At 37.2% G+C, this 15,630-nt stretch overlaps 1 protein-coding gene across 4 annotated transcripts in view; it reads left to right on the top strand.

Annotated features, from left to right (window-relative positions):
* Positions 1 to 15,630, top strand: part of Mapk8 (mitogen-activated protein kinase 8) — a 60,038-nt gene that overhangs the window by 38,194 nt on the left and 6,214 nt on the right. For 3 of the 4 annotated variants that reach the window (XM_050140650.1, XM_050140647.1, XM_050140651.1), the window contains 5 exons: positions 6,769 to 6,934; positions 9,713 to 9,784; positions 11,037 to 11,219; positions 12,398 to 12,522; positions 13,057 to 13,120. In XM_050140650.1, the coding sequence (XP_049996607.1) occupies positions 6,769 to 6,934; positions 9,713 to 9,784; positions 11,037 to 11,219; positions 12,398 to 12,522; positions 13,057 to 13,120 (610 nt within the window). Of the gene's footprint in view, positions 1 to 6,768; positions 6,935 to 9,281; positions 9,354 to 9,712; positions 9,785 to 11,036; positions 11,220 to 12,397; positions 12,523 to 13,056; positions 13,121 to 15,630 lie in introns of all 4 variants that reach the window. The other variant, XM_050140649.1, reaches the window with a different exon arrangement.

The raw sequence follows: 15,630 nt of genomic DNA on the forward strand, positions 1-15,630 counted from the left end.
TCATATGGCCTTTTGTCTAGTTTCTTTAACTTAGTGTAATGTATTTGCAGTGTGAACAATATTCCATATGTCATATTCCACAGTGTTTCACTATGAAAATTTATGTACAAGTATTTCTTCAACCTTTATTCTTTAGTTTTTCTGGATGGAATTACTGGGTCATGTGGCGTTATATTTTTAAGGAACAGTCAAACTTTCTCAAATTGGGTACCATTTCCTATTCTCAGAACCCTTATGTAAGGGTTCTCCAATTTTTCTGCAATTTTGTCAGTATTTAGTACCAGACCTTTTTGTGTTAGTCATCATAATGGGTATGAAGTGGTATTTTATTGTGTTCTTGATAAACATTTTTCTAATGGCTAATGAGAGTTGTCTTAATTACTTTTCTATTGCTATGACAAAACACCATGACCAAGGCAACTGACAGAAGAGTTTACTGGTGGTTTACAGTTTCAGAGGATGAGTCTGTGACTAAGGTTGTGGGGGGCATGGCAACAAGCAGGCAGGCATGGCACTAGAACAGTAGCTGAGAACTCATATCATGATCTGCAGGCAGCAACAAAGAGAGAGTGCTAACTGGAATAGTATGGGCTTTCGAAACATGAAAACAATCCCCAGTTACATACCTCTTCCAACAAGGCCATACCTCTCCTAACCCTTCCCAGTTTCACAAACTGGGGGCCAAGTATTCAAACATATGAGCTTGTTGGGGCCGTTCTGATTCAAGCTACAACAGTGGTCAAACACTTTTTCATTTGTTGGTTAGCCATTTCTAGGATGGCATTTTAAAACATGTATTTTTAAGCTCTAGTTTCTTAATCAATTGTTTGCCTCTTTGTTAGAGAGAGGGGGAGGGAGGGAGGGAGGGAGGGAGGGAGGGAGGGAGGGAGGGAGGGAGGGAGGGAGGGAAAGAGAATCCCAGTTCTATGTATACTAAACCTTTACCAGACATAATTTATACATAGATTGGTTTTCACATTGCTGATGATGTCTTATTAATACATAAAATATTTTAGTTTTCATGAAATACCAAAATTTTGTTATGGCATGTGCCCTTATGTCTTGTATAAGAATCTCTTGCTAAAGTGAAGGTCATAAAGATTTAAGATTATCTCTTCTTAGAAGTTTTATGGGGGGGCTGGAGAGATGGCTCAGAGGTTAAGAGCATTGCCTGCTCTTCCAAAGGTCCTGAGTTCAATTCCCAGCAACCACATGGTGGCTCACAACCATCTGTAAAGGGGTCTGGTGCCCTCTTCTGGCCTGCAGGCATACACACAGACAGAATATTGTATACATAATAAATAAATATTTAAAAAAAAGAGTTTTATGGGTATTGTGTCTATTTTTAATTCATTTTTTACATGATATAATGCAAGAGCCTGTCTTCATTCTTCCATGTGTAGAAATTCAGTTGTCCAAGCTCTCAGAGAATTGTGTTGGTACTCTTTCAGAATCCAACTGGTCGCAAATATACAGGTCTATTCCTGGACTGCCGGTTTTATATAATTAGTCTTTATGTCTGTCCCTATATTGGAATCACATTTTTATAACTTTGTATGTTTATGTTGCCACAAGGATATGGGGTCCATGGAGTTCAGAGGTGATAGGCTTCCCTATAACTAGATTTACAGGATTTTATGATCTTCTGTTTGGATACTGGAGGCCAAACCCAGGTCCTCTGCAAGAGCAGTCAGTGCTCTTAACCACCAAGCCATCTCTGCACCCTCCAGTTACAGTTGTAACTCTGTACTGCTTTGAAATGGGAAACTGAATCCTGACTACTTTCTCCGTTTTGAAACTTTGAGTGCATATGAATTTGAAGATCAACTTTTTCATTTTTTCAGAAAAAAAAAACGCTAGACTTTGAACAAAGATTTTGTTGAATCTGAACGTTGGTTTGGTGGCTTTATCATCTTGGAAATATTTAGTATTCCAGTTTGTGACCCATAAGATCTTTCAGTTTCCTAAGTTGCATTAGCCTTTAGTACTGTAAGTTGGGTAGCTGGAACAGCAGGAGTTATTTTCTCACAGTTCACAGTGCCTAAAATACGGTGGTTTTGGTGAGGTTTATAAACACTCTCTTGTATCTTCACATGGTCTTTCTTCTGTCATAAAGTATGTCATTGTACTTCTTTCTAACCTCCTCTTGTGTGTTCATGCACACTGAATTTTTTTTTTTTTTTTTTTTAAAGATCATGTCAACTGAACTGTAGCTTTACTCTGTTCAGTTTGGGCACCTTCCCCCTCCCCATTGTTCTAGCTAGAACTTACAGTAAAATGTTGAAGAACAATAGCAAAAATAGCCAACTTTGTCTTTGTCTTGCCTGTCATCATCATTGACTAGTTTGTTTTTCATTATTACAACAAATACCTAAAGCAAGGTGTTTACTGATAAGGAAAAGAATTAGCACTGTTTTGGAGGCTGAAATCTGAGATCAGTTAGCCTCATCAACTTTTGGTGACAATCACTTAGGCCAGTTAGTCACAAGTATGGCAGAGAAACAGAAAGCAAATCTGATTGTGTGTAAAAGGTACCAAGTGTGTAGGATGTTTTGCTTAACTCTAACTCCCTTCTGAGAGCTAACCCATTCCACAAAATCAACTTTAATCTCTTCTGACCACAGTGCCCATGACATAATTACTTTCTAATAGTCTCCACCCTCTACAGGTTCCAACATTTCCCTTGGGAGACACATGCAAACATTCTCAAACCATAGTCATCATTAATATGACACCAGCTGTAAGGCCTCAGAACATATTGTAAAATTTCAGAATAGAGTTAGTCACACTGTCTAATTAGAGGCCATAGCCCCAGGTTCAAGGGTCCCCAGAACTACCCTCGGTTTAGACTATCTCCTCCTTAAGTATATCTCAAGTGAGTATTGAAGGCTGTGTGCTCAAGGGCTCGCTGCTCAGCTTTCTTGACCTTCTTCCTACCTATGAAAGACAGGAGCGAAAGGGACTTCTATTGTTATTTGGAGCAGAAAGTTTCTTGCTGTCCTGGCTTAGGAGCTTTCTTGACAAAAGACTTAAAGTTTTGTTTTTCATACTGCAATTTTTATCAGTAACTGAAAGAAGTATAGCTTTTTGATTGTATGTCTTTCTAAAGCATATTTGTTAGCTGATGGCTTCTGTATTCTTGAACTTATTTGAAGCTCTCTTGAGTCTGCCTTCAGGCTTCTTTGGACAGACTGAGGTGATTTAATCAATTCTAGGATTTGATAAGGAGCCTTCAGTTCTGTTGTGGGGAAACAAGCTGAGAATGTTTGTGACTTGAAACAGCACAGTGCTTGTTCAGGGTCCTCTTGGGTCAGGTTCAGGTTTGCTTCCCAGGGACATTCTTTTCCCATGGTATAAGATATTCCCATGCTGACTCAAGTTTTGTCAGAATTTCTCTTCAGATCTGGTGAGATCACATTCTTTCATGTTAGGTTAACTGAAATAAGTTACAAGATAGACATATAAAAGGATGATGCTTGGTCTGGTGATAAATTAAACCATCTGTCACCTTTTTCTGGGTTCTAGTAGCATTTAGTTTATCCAAAACGATGACAGACTGAGGTGATTTAATCAATTCTAGGATTTGATAAGGAGCCTTTCATTCTGCTTGCAATCAATGTAGCTAGTAGTCACCAACAGTCAAAGTCTTGCTTTCCAACATCTTCTAGAACAGGGGTTAAGGGACTTGCTTATATAAAGAGCAAATTCTAAGTGTTTTGGTTTGTGGACATGGCTTCTGTCACAGCTACTGACTGGACTATGCCCATCTGTCACAAAAGCAGATGTAAATAATATGGGGCAAAATGACTATGTCTAACTTCGCATAAAACTTCCTTTGCAAAACAAGTCATGCTCTCAGTCGTCAGCCCCTGTTCATTATGCAAGTCCTGTGCAGATGACATAAAATACTTTTGCATCTGTGTAATTAGGATCTCTTTCCATTCTGTTACTGGTTTCAGTGCTGTTCAGTCACCAACTAACTCATAGTCCTGTGTCCTTGAATACACTGTCTGTAATCTGAAATGCTTGGAGCCAGCATGTTTCAGATTGTGGAATGTTGTAGATTTTAGATATTTGCATAGCCTTTACCAGGTGAGTATTGCATCCCTAAATCTGAAAGTTAGAAATCCAGATTGCCTGAAATTCAAAGCACCGGCATGATGGGCCCTGTATCCTTGGATTAATTTGAGGCTACCTTTAAGTTTTCCTTAGCGTAGACATCAAAGTGGATATAAGATCCTTTTGAGTACTATCAGTTACACTCAAAATGACTTAAATTTGGGCCTTTCAGATTTCAGAGTAGGGATACTCAACTTGTAATAGTAACTCCCCAGTCCTGGGTCAGTTAACCAGAATTCAATAGACATGGCTGTAATAACAAATATCAAACGCAAGGTAAACGTGACTAAGGAATTCTCTCATTTTGTATACAGGCAGATCATGGTGGGGGTGGGAACTTGGCTTCATAGAGATGATGAACAACCCCACTGCCAACAAAGCCCACTGTCTGGAGTATTTTTAATCACCAGAGGAAGGGACGAGCCGCAGAAGGTTATGTGCTGAACCTCCTCTACTTTGTTCCCGTTCAGACACTACCTAATGGGTCTACTCATGCCTCCTTGTCTGACTGGAGAGGCTTAGAAAATCAGAGAAGAAAGATAGAATGTTGAGTTATTTCTACTCTCTCTGCACAAATGTAAACTCCAAGGCAGTCTTCCATATGTAGTTAATAATATTATGACATCTGTAAAAAGATAAACATTGGTACAGAAAGATGAATTTTAGTTAATATTCTTAGAGCCCAATACTCTTGGTAATTTATTGTCTTAAACTGTTTTTTTAAAAATGCATTTGTTCTTAATTATTCCTTAACAAAAAGGTTTTTTTTTTCTAGACTAGAACCAGCTAGTATAAAGAGCCAATAATCTCCATCTGTAGTAATAGATATGGAAGTGATTAAAGTTTGTAATGTTTTATTCTTAAGCATGGATATTCCTTTGTTTCATATGCTGTATTTCAGAAGTATTAGCAACATTATATTTGCAGAACAGTAATGATAACCTTTGTCTTGTGTTGTAAGAATCTGTTTCCTAAGCCTATGTATGATGGCTTGTCAGAATAAGGTAGAAACAGCATACAAGCAATTCCTGCATGTAGACATTTAAAAAGGGATCTTTGTCTTGAAGGCTTTTGCTCTTGGTGTTTGTGTCTGCTACTCATTTGTGCATGTGAGATAGTGTGACTGTGATATAAGTGTTCATCAAAGCTCACAGGCAAGAGCATGAGTATGAAGGCCTGAGTATTTATGCCACAGCCTTCATTTTAATAGGTATCACACAGATTTCCTTCTGGCTGGAACCAAGTGGCAGTTTTTCACAAAGACATTATGTAGCACTACCAGCAGGAAGGAATTTTATGGACCAGTGGCACCAGCACACTAGTTCACATGTGAACAAAGTTTATGAGCAAATGTTTGTGATTTTATGTGGAAAGTCAGGAATGGGCAGGCTGATATCACTATTTTGGTCCTTTAGAGCTGAGTATCTATTATACTGGGTTGATCCCAAGCCTCACTCCCTTTAAAAGCAAACACATATGACTTATGAGTGTTCAAATAACATATGCCAAGATTATGTCAAATTTGATCACGTGAATATTAGCAGAATGTTTCATATTGGTTTTAAAGCAATATAAAGCTTATTTTGACTTTAGGGATTTTTAATGCTATAATTTAGTGTGCAAATGAATGTAAATGATAATTTATAAGTCTTACCATAGTAGTTCTTTTATTGTCTGTGATTGGTGTTTTAAGACAGGGTCTTGCTGTGTATCATAATTTGCTTTCTATTGCTGTGATAAAACACTGACCAAAAGCAAATTGGGGGCAGAAAGGCTTATTTCATTTTAAATTTTCATATAACAGTCCATCTCTGAGGAAAGTTGGGGCGGGAGCCTGGATTAGCCATGAAGGAGTGCTGTTTACCAGCTTGCAACTCCATGGTTTTCTCAATACAACCAGGACCACCTGCCCAGGGAGGGCACCATCCACAGAGGGTTGGGCGCTCCCACATCAATCACTGATTAGGAATATACTTCCCACAGAGTTGTCTGCAGGCCATTCTGTTGGAGGCAGCTTCTCGGTTGTTCCAGGTGACTGTAACTTGTTGTGTCAAGTTAACAACAATCTAAGCAGTATACTATGTATCTTTCTGCTCAGGTATCAAGTATTGTGATTGCAAAGGATTGGCTGCTATACCTAGCACAAAAGGTTTTTCTTGTTTGTTTAATTTTTTTTCTTTTATGGTGTTTTATCTGTGTGTATGTCTGTGTGAAGGTGTAGAATCCTCTGGAACCGGAGTTACAGACACTTGTGAGCTGGCATGTGGATGCTAGAAATTGAACCAGAGTTCTCTGGAAGAGCAACCAATGCTCTTAACCGCTGAGTCATCTCTCCAGCCCCACACAAAAGTTCTTAAATGAGCTTTAAGATGCCTTTCCAAATCTCCTGCTCTATTTGACCAAGAATTTCTAGCCAATACTAATTTCTAGGAAATAAAACATTATTGACATCCATACTGGGTTTATGTTCATATCAATGAAAACATTTTAAATCTGACTTCTTGGGTTTGCCTATTTGTTGAATCTCTGTAGAGATATTACAGAGAAAACAGTGAACAGTTAACATTGTTTGACAGCTTATGCAAATCAATGGAGCAGTAAACCCTTTGTATCTATCTTAGCAATCATTTTCATGTTTATTTCTTGAAGGACTTAAAGCCTAGTAATATAGTAGTCAAATCAGACTGCACTTTGAAGATTCTTGATTTTGGACTGGCGAGGACTGCAGGAACAAGTTTTATGATGACGCCTTATGTCGTGACTCGGTACTACAGAGCGCCAGAGGTCATCCTCGGCATGGGCTACAAGGAGAACGGTCAGCATATACTTTCACTTTGAAATACACTTTTGATTTAGTTTATCAATAAGTTTTTTATACTTCAATTGAAGTGCATGGAATTAAGTGTGCATCCAAGTTTCAAATGTGTATTAAGAATCTGAGCATTTTGCCATAAATTTTTGGGAAAGCATGGGGGCCTTATCTTAAACGTGAATACCCTTACCCCTAGATAAAGAATTCTAAAACTGGAACTTATGCCTTTTGCTTGTCTGTAACTTCAATGTGAGCATATACTTATTAATCATTTAACCTTAGAAGTAATTCTAGTGTATATTAGTCATATTTGCTTGCATCTCCAACACCTTTATTCGGTGTTAATAGTAGCACTCACTCTAAACTGAGAGCTACATTAAGATCCAATTCTGAAAGCTCGTGGATAATTCAACCTCTTGTGGGAAGCACCAGTGTTTCCTCAAAGCTTTTGCCCAACCTTAAGGAAATTTAATTTATTTTTGTGTGGATATGTTAAACTTTTTAATGTGGTGTATTTCTAGGAAGAAATTAGAATAGTAGTTCACTTTGAATCAGAAAACTATTACGTCAGTAATAGAAGATTCTTTATACACATATGTACATAATACATTTGCATATATATAATGATACCATTGAAACTGGGGTCCTTATTTAATTTTCTCTTCTTTTTTGAACTATTTAAAAACAAATACTTGAGATATTAATTAATTTAAGTAAGCATGATACTTTGTTTTCTTAGTCTTGACATAGATTTAAAAGTTTTGTTTTGAGGATTGATATTTCAGATAACCAGAGTGCAGATTGCTAATTGCTTTTCGCTTTTCTGTGAAACTTTTGGTTATCACAAGTGGTACCATGTGTTAGTGTCCTTGTAAATATGGTCTTGGCATAGCTCCTTACCAAAAATTAGAGAAACTATTGTCAAAGATTGACATATTGGGCCTAGAGAGATGGCTCAGTGGTTAAGAGCTCTGGCTGCTCTTCCAGAAGACCTGAGTTCAGTTCCCAACACTCACATGGAAGCTTACAACTGTCTGTAACTCCAGTTCCAAGGGATTAGATACCTTCACACAGACAAATGCGCACATACAAACAAATAAATACAATCTTTAAAAACAAAGAATTGACTTACTGTCCTCTCTTAGATAAGAGTCACATAGATGTCTCATTACATTTTTCTGCCTGTTTCCCCACTAACCCAGTCAAATCTAATCCTTCCTCATAACTACATTAGCCAGCAGGGAATGGGGAATGACATACAGATACCCTCTTTTCAGTCCCTCCCTCCCTCCCTCCCTCCCTCCCTCCCTCCCTCTTCCTTCTTCCCTCTTTCCTTTCCCCCTCCCTTTCTCCTTTCTGCTTTCCTTTCTCCTCCCTTCCCTCCTTCTCCCTCCCTCCTCCCCTTCTCTCTCTCTCTCTCTCTCTCTCTCTCTCTCTCTCTCTCTCTCTCTCTCACACACACACACACACACACACACACACACACATACACACAGATTTTTTTTTCATGTTTTATTTCAGAGAATCCCAGATTATTTTGGAAAGTTTGGGGTAAATGTATTTGTTTTAAACTGCATGAAAGCAAATTCGACTCCTTGTAGCAAGTTTTATAATACAGTGATCTGCTAGGAGAGTCTTTGTAGATCTGTAGGTACTTTGATATTTCAAAATTGAATACTTGAAAAACACTTGTGTTTACCAAGTTTCTCAGCAGATAAACTGTTCTTTCTCTGTATTTGTTGCTTTTTGGGTAGAGGTCGGTATAAATGTAAAATGAAGTTGCGAAGAAAATAGCTGACTTTAATTCAGAATATACAAAGCTTTTTCAGTTCAATAAGCCTGTGAAATCCAGTTTGAAATTTTCTGAGAAAAACTTAGACTAATGTTTTATTAAATTCAGAGACACTCTGTCTTTGTATGCTAGATTATTTCTGCTTGTGCTTTTAAAACTTAACTTAGTAAAATGCAGTCAAACCTCAAAACAGTGCATCTTATTCTTAAAACTTTATGACCTCATACATTTGTAATGTTATAAAGTTTGTTTGATTCTACTTTATATTTTACTAATAAATTCTTATAAAATGTAAGAATATTTTATTTATGCAATTTCTGTGCATAGTTCTCACTTTAAAATTAGATATGTAACTAAAATGCAACACTTCATATTTTCCTTTGTGATTCAGAGCTTTTTTAAAAGTATTTTATTTTAAATTATTCCATTATTTGAAATCAAACCACCTTTTCTTTTTGCAATGTTCTGCAGTTTTTAGATAATGCAGTCATATTTTGCTTCTTTGATTTTAATGACCTTTTGCTTTGCTTTTCCTTCTTTTGTGCTGCAAACATATAGTGGATTTATGGTCTGTGGGGTGCATTATGGGAGAAATGGTTTGCCACAAAATCCTCTTTCCAGGAAGGGACTGTATCCTTGTGCTGCTGCAGCAGATTAATGAGCTAGGTGATGAACTCCTTCTGATCGCTAATGAAAAGGAATATATTCTACACTTGTACATACAGGTTTCTTTTTTAATAGAAAGTTTGTGGCTGTTATAATTCAAAAATTGAGCTAAGAAACTGAAGTATTTGTAGGCTGCACCTGGCAGTAGGACATACAGTCTCTGCTGGTAGTCAGAGCACATTCACTGTCACTCATTTTTATTTCGTATTGCTTTTTATAATTTTAAGTGTATATGGTGTGTGTGTTTTATTTTAATGTTTATATATTTTTCTTTTTATTTTAACCAAAATCTTTATGTTAATGTCATTGCATTTTGTTTTCAGTTGACATTTGGTCAGTTGGGTGCATCATGGGAGAAATGATCAAAGGTGGTGTTTTGTTCCCAGGTACAGATCGTATCCTTATCTTTGGCCTAAAATGTAGTTTCTAAAGGTCAAAATGTATGCTACCGCGTCAGCCTGGTCAGGTAGAATGTATTTTGTCTCTCCCTAATACAAAGTATTGTTAAATTACTCTTCCAGAATACCACCTCTTACTTGACATAGATTTCCCTTACCTCTTTTATTGTTTCATATGGTAATTTTAATAAGTGCTCAAGTGTGATTATTCACAGTTCCTCGATGACTTTGAATTGATTAACAACTTCCACTAAAAATTTCTAACACTTGAGTAAGTCTATAACTATATGGAAAATAGCATGAGTTTTGGAATTATCTGTTGCTCCTGTCTGTCTTTTTGTTTAGTTCCCCCACATCTTTCTGTTACTGTTCTGTATGTTGTGTCTTATTGTCTCATTACATTAACATGCTGAGAATGTCAGCTAGAAGTTTCCTATGTTGGTAATTAGGTTGGGAGTCATGCTTTTAGTTCATCAGCCTGTAATATTTATGTTAACAGTGAAGTGTCTTTGAGTGAGTAACATTGTTTTAGGTACAGTGAGATTATTTGCCATGTTACAGTAAGAGTGTTTGGGACATTAGTCTTTGGAGGTTTGGAATATAAAGACTAGAAGGAACAAGACCAGGAAATCCTAGTCTACAGCATTCTGAGATACTGGTATCATTTTCATGTATTTCAGCATTTCATGAACATAATTAATATAGACAAACCTGAGAATGGCACAAGAAAATGCTACTTCTATCAGTCATCATTTTTATCAGTATGATTGTTTTTTGTTAGTGTAGAGAACTCAGAACCAGGACAGACTAGAAATACTTCTTACTCTCTAGGAAATGCATTTACATTTTTGAAGAGCTCAGGGAGAGGCAACTTTTTAAATATTAAAGTTTTATGCAGTTTGCATTTTGAGTCTATGCATAGTAATGATAGTTTTTGAGTTATAATTTTTATTTTGAATTTACTTGTGTATGCCTCTGTTTTATGGTAGAATTAATGTTTCTATATTCCTACACACATGTGCACACATACATATACACAATAAATAAGATTAACCAAACTTATTTATTTATCATTTTTATTCACTTGCAATCATTGCCATTTGCAAGGTGACTTTGAGGTATAAAATATATAATGGCCACATTCTTTAAGTGTTAAATTTTTTCCATTTTTTTTTGTATTTAATGTGGGTAAGATTAAAGGATTGAACATTTGATACATGGAGTATTTTTCTTAGCTACTTGATAATAGATATTGATCAGTGGAATAAAGTTATTGAACAGCTTGGAACACCCTGTCCTGAATTCATGAAGAAATTACAACCAACAGTAAGGACTTATGTTGAAAACCGACCTAAATATGCTGGATATAGCTTTGAGAAACTGTTCCCTGATGTGCTTTTCCCAGCTGACTCAGAGCATAACAAGCTTAAAGGTAAGTTGTATAAGTGTGTGCACCAAATTCTGTTTTGGGTATGCATGTGTGGGAAGAGTGCTTAGTCATATTTTTAAGGGACTAATTCAAAATTATGTCTGCTAGTGGAGCATAGGAAGTTTCTGTTGCTTTTGCATTTTAGCTAGCTATAGTGGCATTTGCCTTTAATCCTTGAAATTGGGATGCAGAGGCAGGAGGGTTTCTGAGTTCAAGGCCAGCGGAGGCAAGAAAATGGAAAGCCTACTTCAAAAAAGAAAGAAAAAGCCGGGTAGTGGTGGCCCATGCCTTTAATCCCAGCACTGGGGAGGCAGAGACAGGTGGATCTCTGTGAGTTTGAGGCCAGCCTGGTCTACAAAGCAAGTTCCAGGACAGCTAAGGGCTACACAGAGAAACCCTGTCTCAAAAAAATTAAGTAAGTAAGTAAGTAAATATTTGTGTGTGTGTGTGTGTGTGCATGTGTGTGTGTTATAAATCATGTGTGTATCCTGGTTTTTTAGTAAACACTATTCTGTAAATGTGGTGGTTCACAAGTATAATCCCAGAACTTGGGAAGCTGTGACTGAAGTAGTGTGAGGAGTATGAGAGCATCTTGGGCTACCTTATGAGTTCCAGGTTAACTTAGGTACATAGCTTGACCTTAGTCTTTTATTTATTTAAATAAATGGGGGGAGGCAGAGGGACTAGAGAGGTTGCTTGCTGCTCTTGCAGAGAACCTGAGTTCAGTTCCTAGCATTTATATGAGGCAGCTTACGACCAGCTGTAAGTCTAGCTCCAGGGAACCTAATACGCTCTTCTGGCCACTTGCATTCATGTGTGCATGCACACACCCCTCCCTTCCCTCTGTGTACACATAACTGAAAATGCAACAAATCTCTTTTAATAAAAAAATAAATAATAAACAGCATTCTATTTTAAAACAGGATTTGTTTTGTCTTAGTTTGATTGGTTCAGTTTGAAATAGCTATTTACTGTGTAATCCTGCTAACCTAGGACTAGAACCAAGCTGGCCTAAACCTTGTGATCCTTCTGCCTCCGTATCCTTAGTTCAGCAATTACAAGCATATGCACCATGTCTGACAAAGATAATTTTTTTAAAATAAAAGATAACCTCAACTTTCTAAAGTTAATAATCGGAGAATCTCTTGAACATGTGTGTATTAATATCATTATTTTTGCAGCCAGCCAGGCAAGGGATTTGTTATCCAAAATGCTAGTAATAGATGCATCCAAAAGGATCTCAGTAGATGAAGCTCTCCAGCACCCATACATCAACGTCTGGTATGACCCTTCGGAAGCAGAAGCCGTAAGTTCTTAGTGTTTGAAGAGCATACTGCATTCTTAGAGCTATTATTAAAACTAAGTTTGAAATACATTTGTCATTTTAAAATGTATAGGTAGAGGATGTTAAATCTTTACTAGTTCTGCATGAAGAAAACCTTAGGTTCATGAGCACAGCTAAGTTCTCACACAGTCGGGCAGCTTCCCACTGTTTCTTTTACTCAGTTGAATTGATAGTTGATTGGAGAGGAGCTAGAATGTCTGGGAGCAGCCTTATTTAGAACTAATGTTTTGTATCCAAAGAAGAGCAGAATTCTGTAATACAGGTAAAATATGACAATTTCAAAAGTTAGGAAGAAAGAAGAAAGACAGACATCATATTTCTTACAAAGGAATCTTATAGAATTACTTCGTAGAAAGTTCAAGTTACTGATAATTGATTAGTCTATTTCTCATGATTCATTTTTACAAGTCTTTTGTCTTACTGATACTTTAAATAAGTAAGAGTATATGTACTTTCAGTAAACTGACTCAGCTGTTACTGCCTTGTCTCTTTCAGCCACCACCAAAGATCCCCGACAAGCAGTTAGATGAAAGGGAGCACACGATAGAAGAGTGGAAAGGTAACAGTCACAGACCCTAAGACGCTAATGCAACCTCCGCTTCTTCCCGTTAAGGAAATTAATGTTGCTTTCTATTTTCATAACTTATATTTGGTAATAAGTTGTTTGTTTGTTTTACAAAAGTAGACAATTTCTTTCCTTCTTTATTTTCTGAAATTTTCCACCTCAGTTGTAGGCACAGTACTGTTTTCTTCTTTGTTTCTGCACCCATGTTTGGGGTATTTAGTGTTCTGTGCTCACTTATTTATGGATGTCCCCATACGTCTTGAAAATGGCACGCTCTTGGTAAGCACAGCTGCCTGCAGGGTTTAATAGCTACTAAGTGGTGAGCTATAAGGAATTGTGTCTCTCAGTTTGTGATGTGCACTAAAGTTGGACCTTAACACAGCCTGTTGCTGTCACCATGTGTTTGTGTGCACATATTTGAAAATAACAGAGAGAGCAGTCCAAAAAGGAGATGTGCTTGACCAAATGTTGTTTTAATTACCTCCTATTTGTTTTTAATCGAAGACACTAGTTTTTGTGTCTATCATCATGACACAAAGGTATCAGTCCACCCCCACTCTAATGGCTTCATTTATCATCTTTGAACATCACATCTAGTTTTTTCCTAATTTATGAATGTAGTTATACATAAATACACTTTTTACTTTATTATTTTATGTACAGAGTAACAGGTTTTGTCACAATATTTCCAGATACGTGTATCATTCTGTGTACATTAGCCTCCTTTAATCCCTCATGCCCTCTCTTAACCTTCTCACTTGTCCTTTTCTCCCCCAATCGGCTCCTTTGTGTCATATGTGTTTCCATTGTCAAATCCAGGTTCCATATAGAAGAAAATGTTTGATATTTATCTTTCTGAGTCAGGTTACTTTACTTAACATGAGACTCTGGTTCTATATGTTTTCCTGCAAATGACATAATTTCATTCTACGTCATGGCTGACTAAAATTACCTTGCATACATATATACCACATTTTGGGTTGTTGTTTTGTTTGTTCGTTCATTTTTCTGTTGAGACAAGATCTCACTATATAGTTTTTGCTGGCCTGAAATGCACTCTGCCTGTCTGGAATTCATGCTGTAGTCCAAACTGACCTCAAACTCACCAAGAACTGCCTGCTTCTGGAGTGTTGGGATTATATCTATGTGTACCACCACATCTTGTTTCATCACATTTTCTTTACCCAGTCTTCTTTTGATAAGCATCTAGGCTGTGGATGGGCACCTGGGCTCTTGGTGGGCATCTGGGCTGTTGATGGGCATCTAGGCTGTGGATGGGCATCTAGGCTGTTGGTGGGCTTCTGGGCTCTTGGTGGGCATCTGGGCTTTGGTGGGCATCTGGCTAATAGTACATATTACTGCTGTGAATAGTGTCTCAGTGGGCGTGCAGGTATCTTATATTCTGCCTTAGATTCCTTTAATGGAATTTTTTTTATAAAGATTTATTTATTATGTATACAATGTTCTGCCTGCATGTGTCCCTGCAGGCCAGAAGTTGACTCCAGATTGTATGACAGGTAGTTGTGAGCCACTATGTGGTTGCTGGGAATTGAACTCAGGACCTCTGGAAGAACAATCAGTGCTCTCAACGGCTGAGCCATCTCTCCAGCCCCTGAATTTTGTTTTTTGTTTTTTTTAATGTTTTGAGGAACCTGCAATAATTTCTGTACTGACTATTCTAATTTCTATTTCCACTGATATTTATGAAGGTTCCTTTTTATCACATCTTTGCTAGCATTTGTTGCCATTGGTTTTCTTGATGGATAGTAGTCATTCTGACTGATGTTGGATAGAATCTTGGTATTGTGTTTATGTGTTCTGATGGCTTAGAATATTGATTTTTTTTCATATAGTGTCCATTTGTATTTTATTTTTTTGAGAAATTTCTGTTGAGTTGAAAAAGAATTTTCTCGTTTATTGGTTAGCCTATTAATTGATTGAGTATTCAGCTTCTTGATGATGCTTTTGATGGTTGGGAGAATGTTGAAATAAAAACATATGGTACAGACTGACATCAAACTTGTGATCTCCCTGCCTCAGCCTCTCAGCTACTAGGATTACAGGTATGTGTCACCGTGCCTGGCCTCCAGCGGGATTCTTTATAAAAAAGAAAAAAAAAACAACCTTGAACTTTGGGAATTAATACAAATTCTTTGGAATTCTTTTTATATTTTTGGTTTGGGTATTTTCTGAGGAATTACTTTTATGTAATTTTTCAAAGAGTGTGTGACCCAAAGGTGATTTAAATAATGGTAATGGAGAAGTCAGAATCATGTAGAAGAGTAGGGTGTGGGGTACATACTGCACCCTATGTCTTTAATCAGTCAAAGCTATCTTTGTAGTCCTCTGCTGCTGCCCTCACTCAGGGCTACAAGAGTCTTGGGATGGGGTGTTGGTGCGATGCCTTTTGTAGGCTACTTGGAAGGAGCTGAAGCTACTGCTGCTTTTGCTTAAATAAAAATGTCTCCTATCCCATTCTAATTGTAAACACTGATATATATATA

This window comes from Alexandromys fortis, unplaced genomic scaffold, assembly GCF_014885135.2.
Source record: "Alexandromys fortis isolate MF-2015 unplaced genomic scaffold, M_Fortis_MF-2015_v1.1 scaffold_46, whole genome shotgun sequence".
NCBI classification, from domain to species: Eukaryota; Metazoa; Chordata; class Mammalia; order Rodentia; family Cricetidae; genus Alexandromys; species Alexandromys fortis.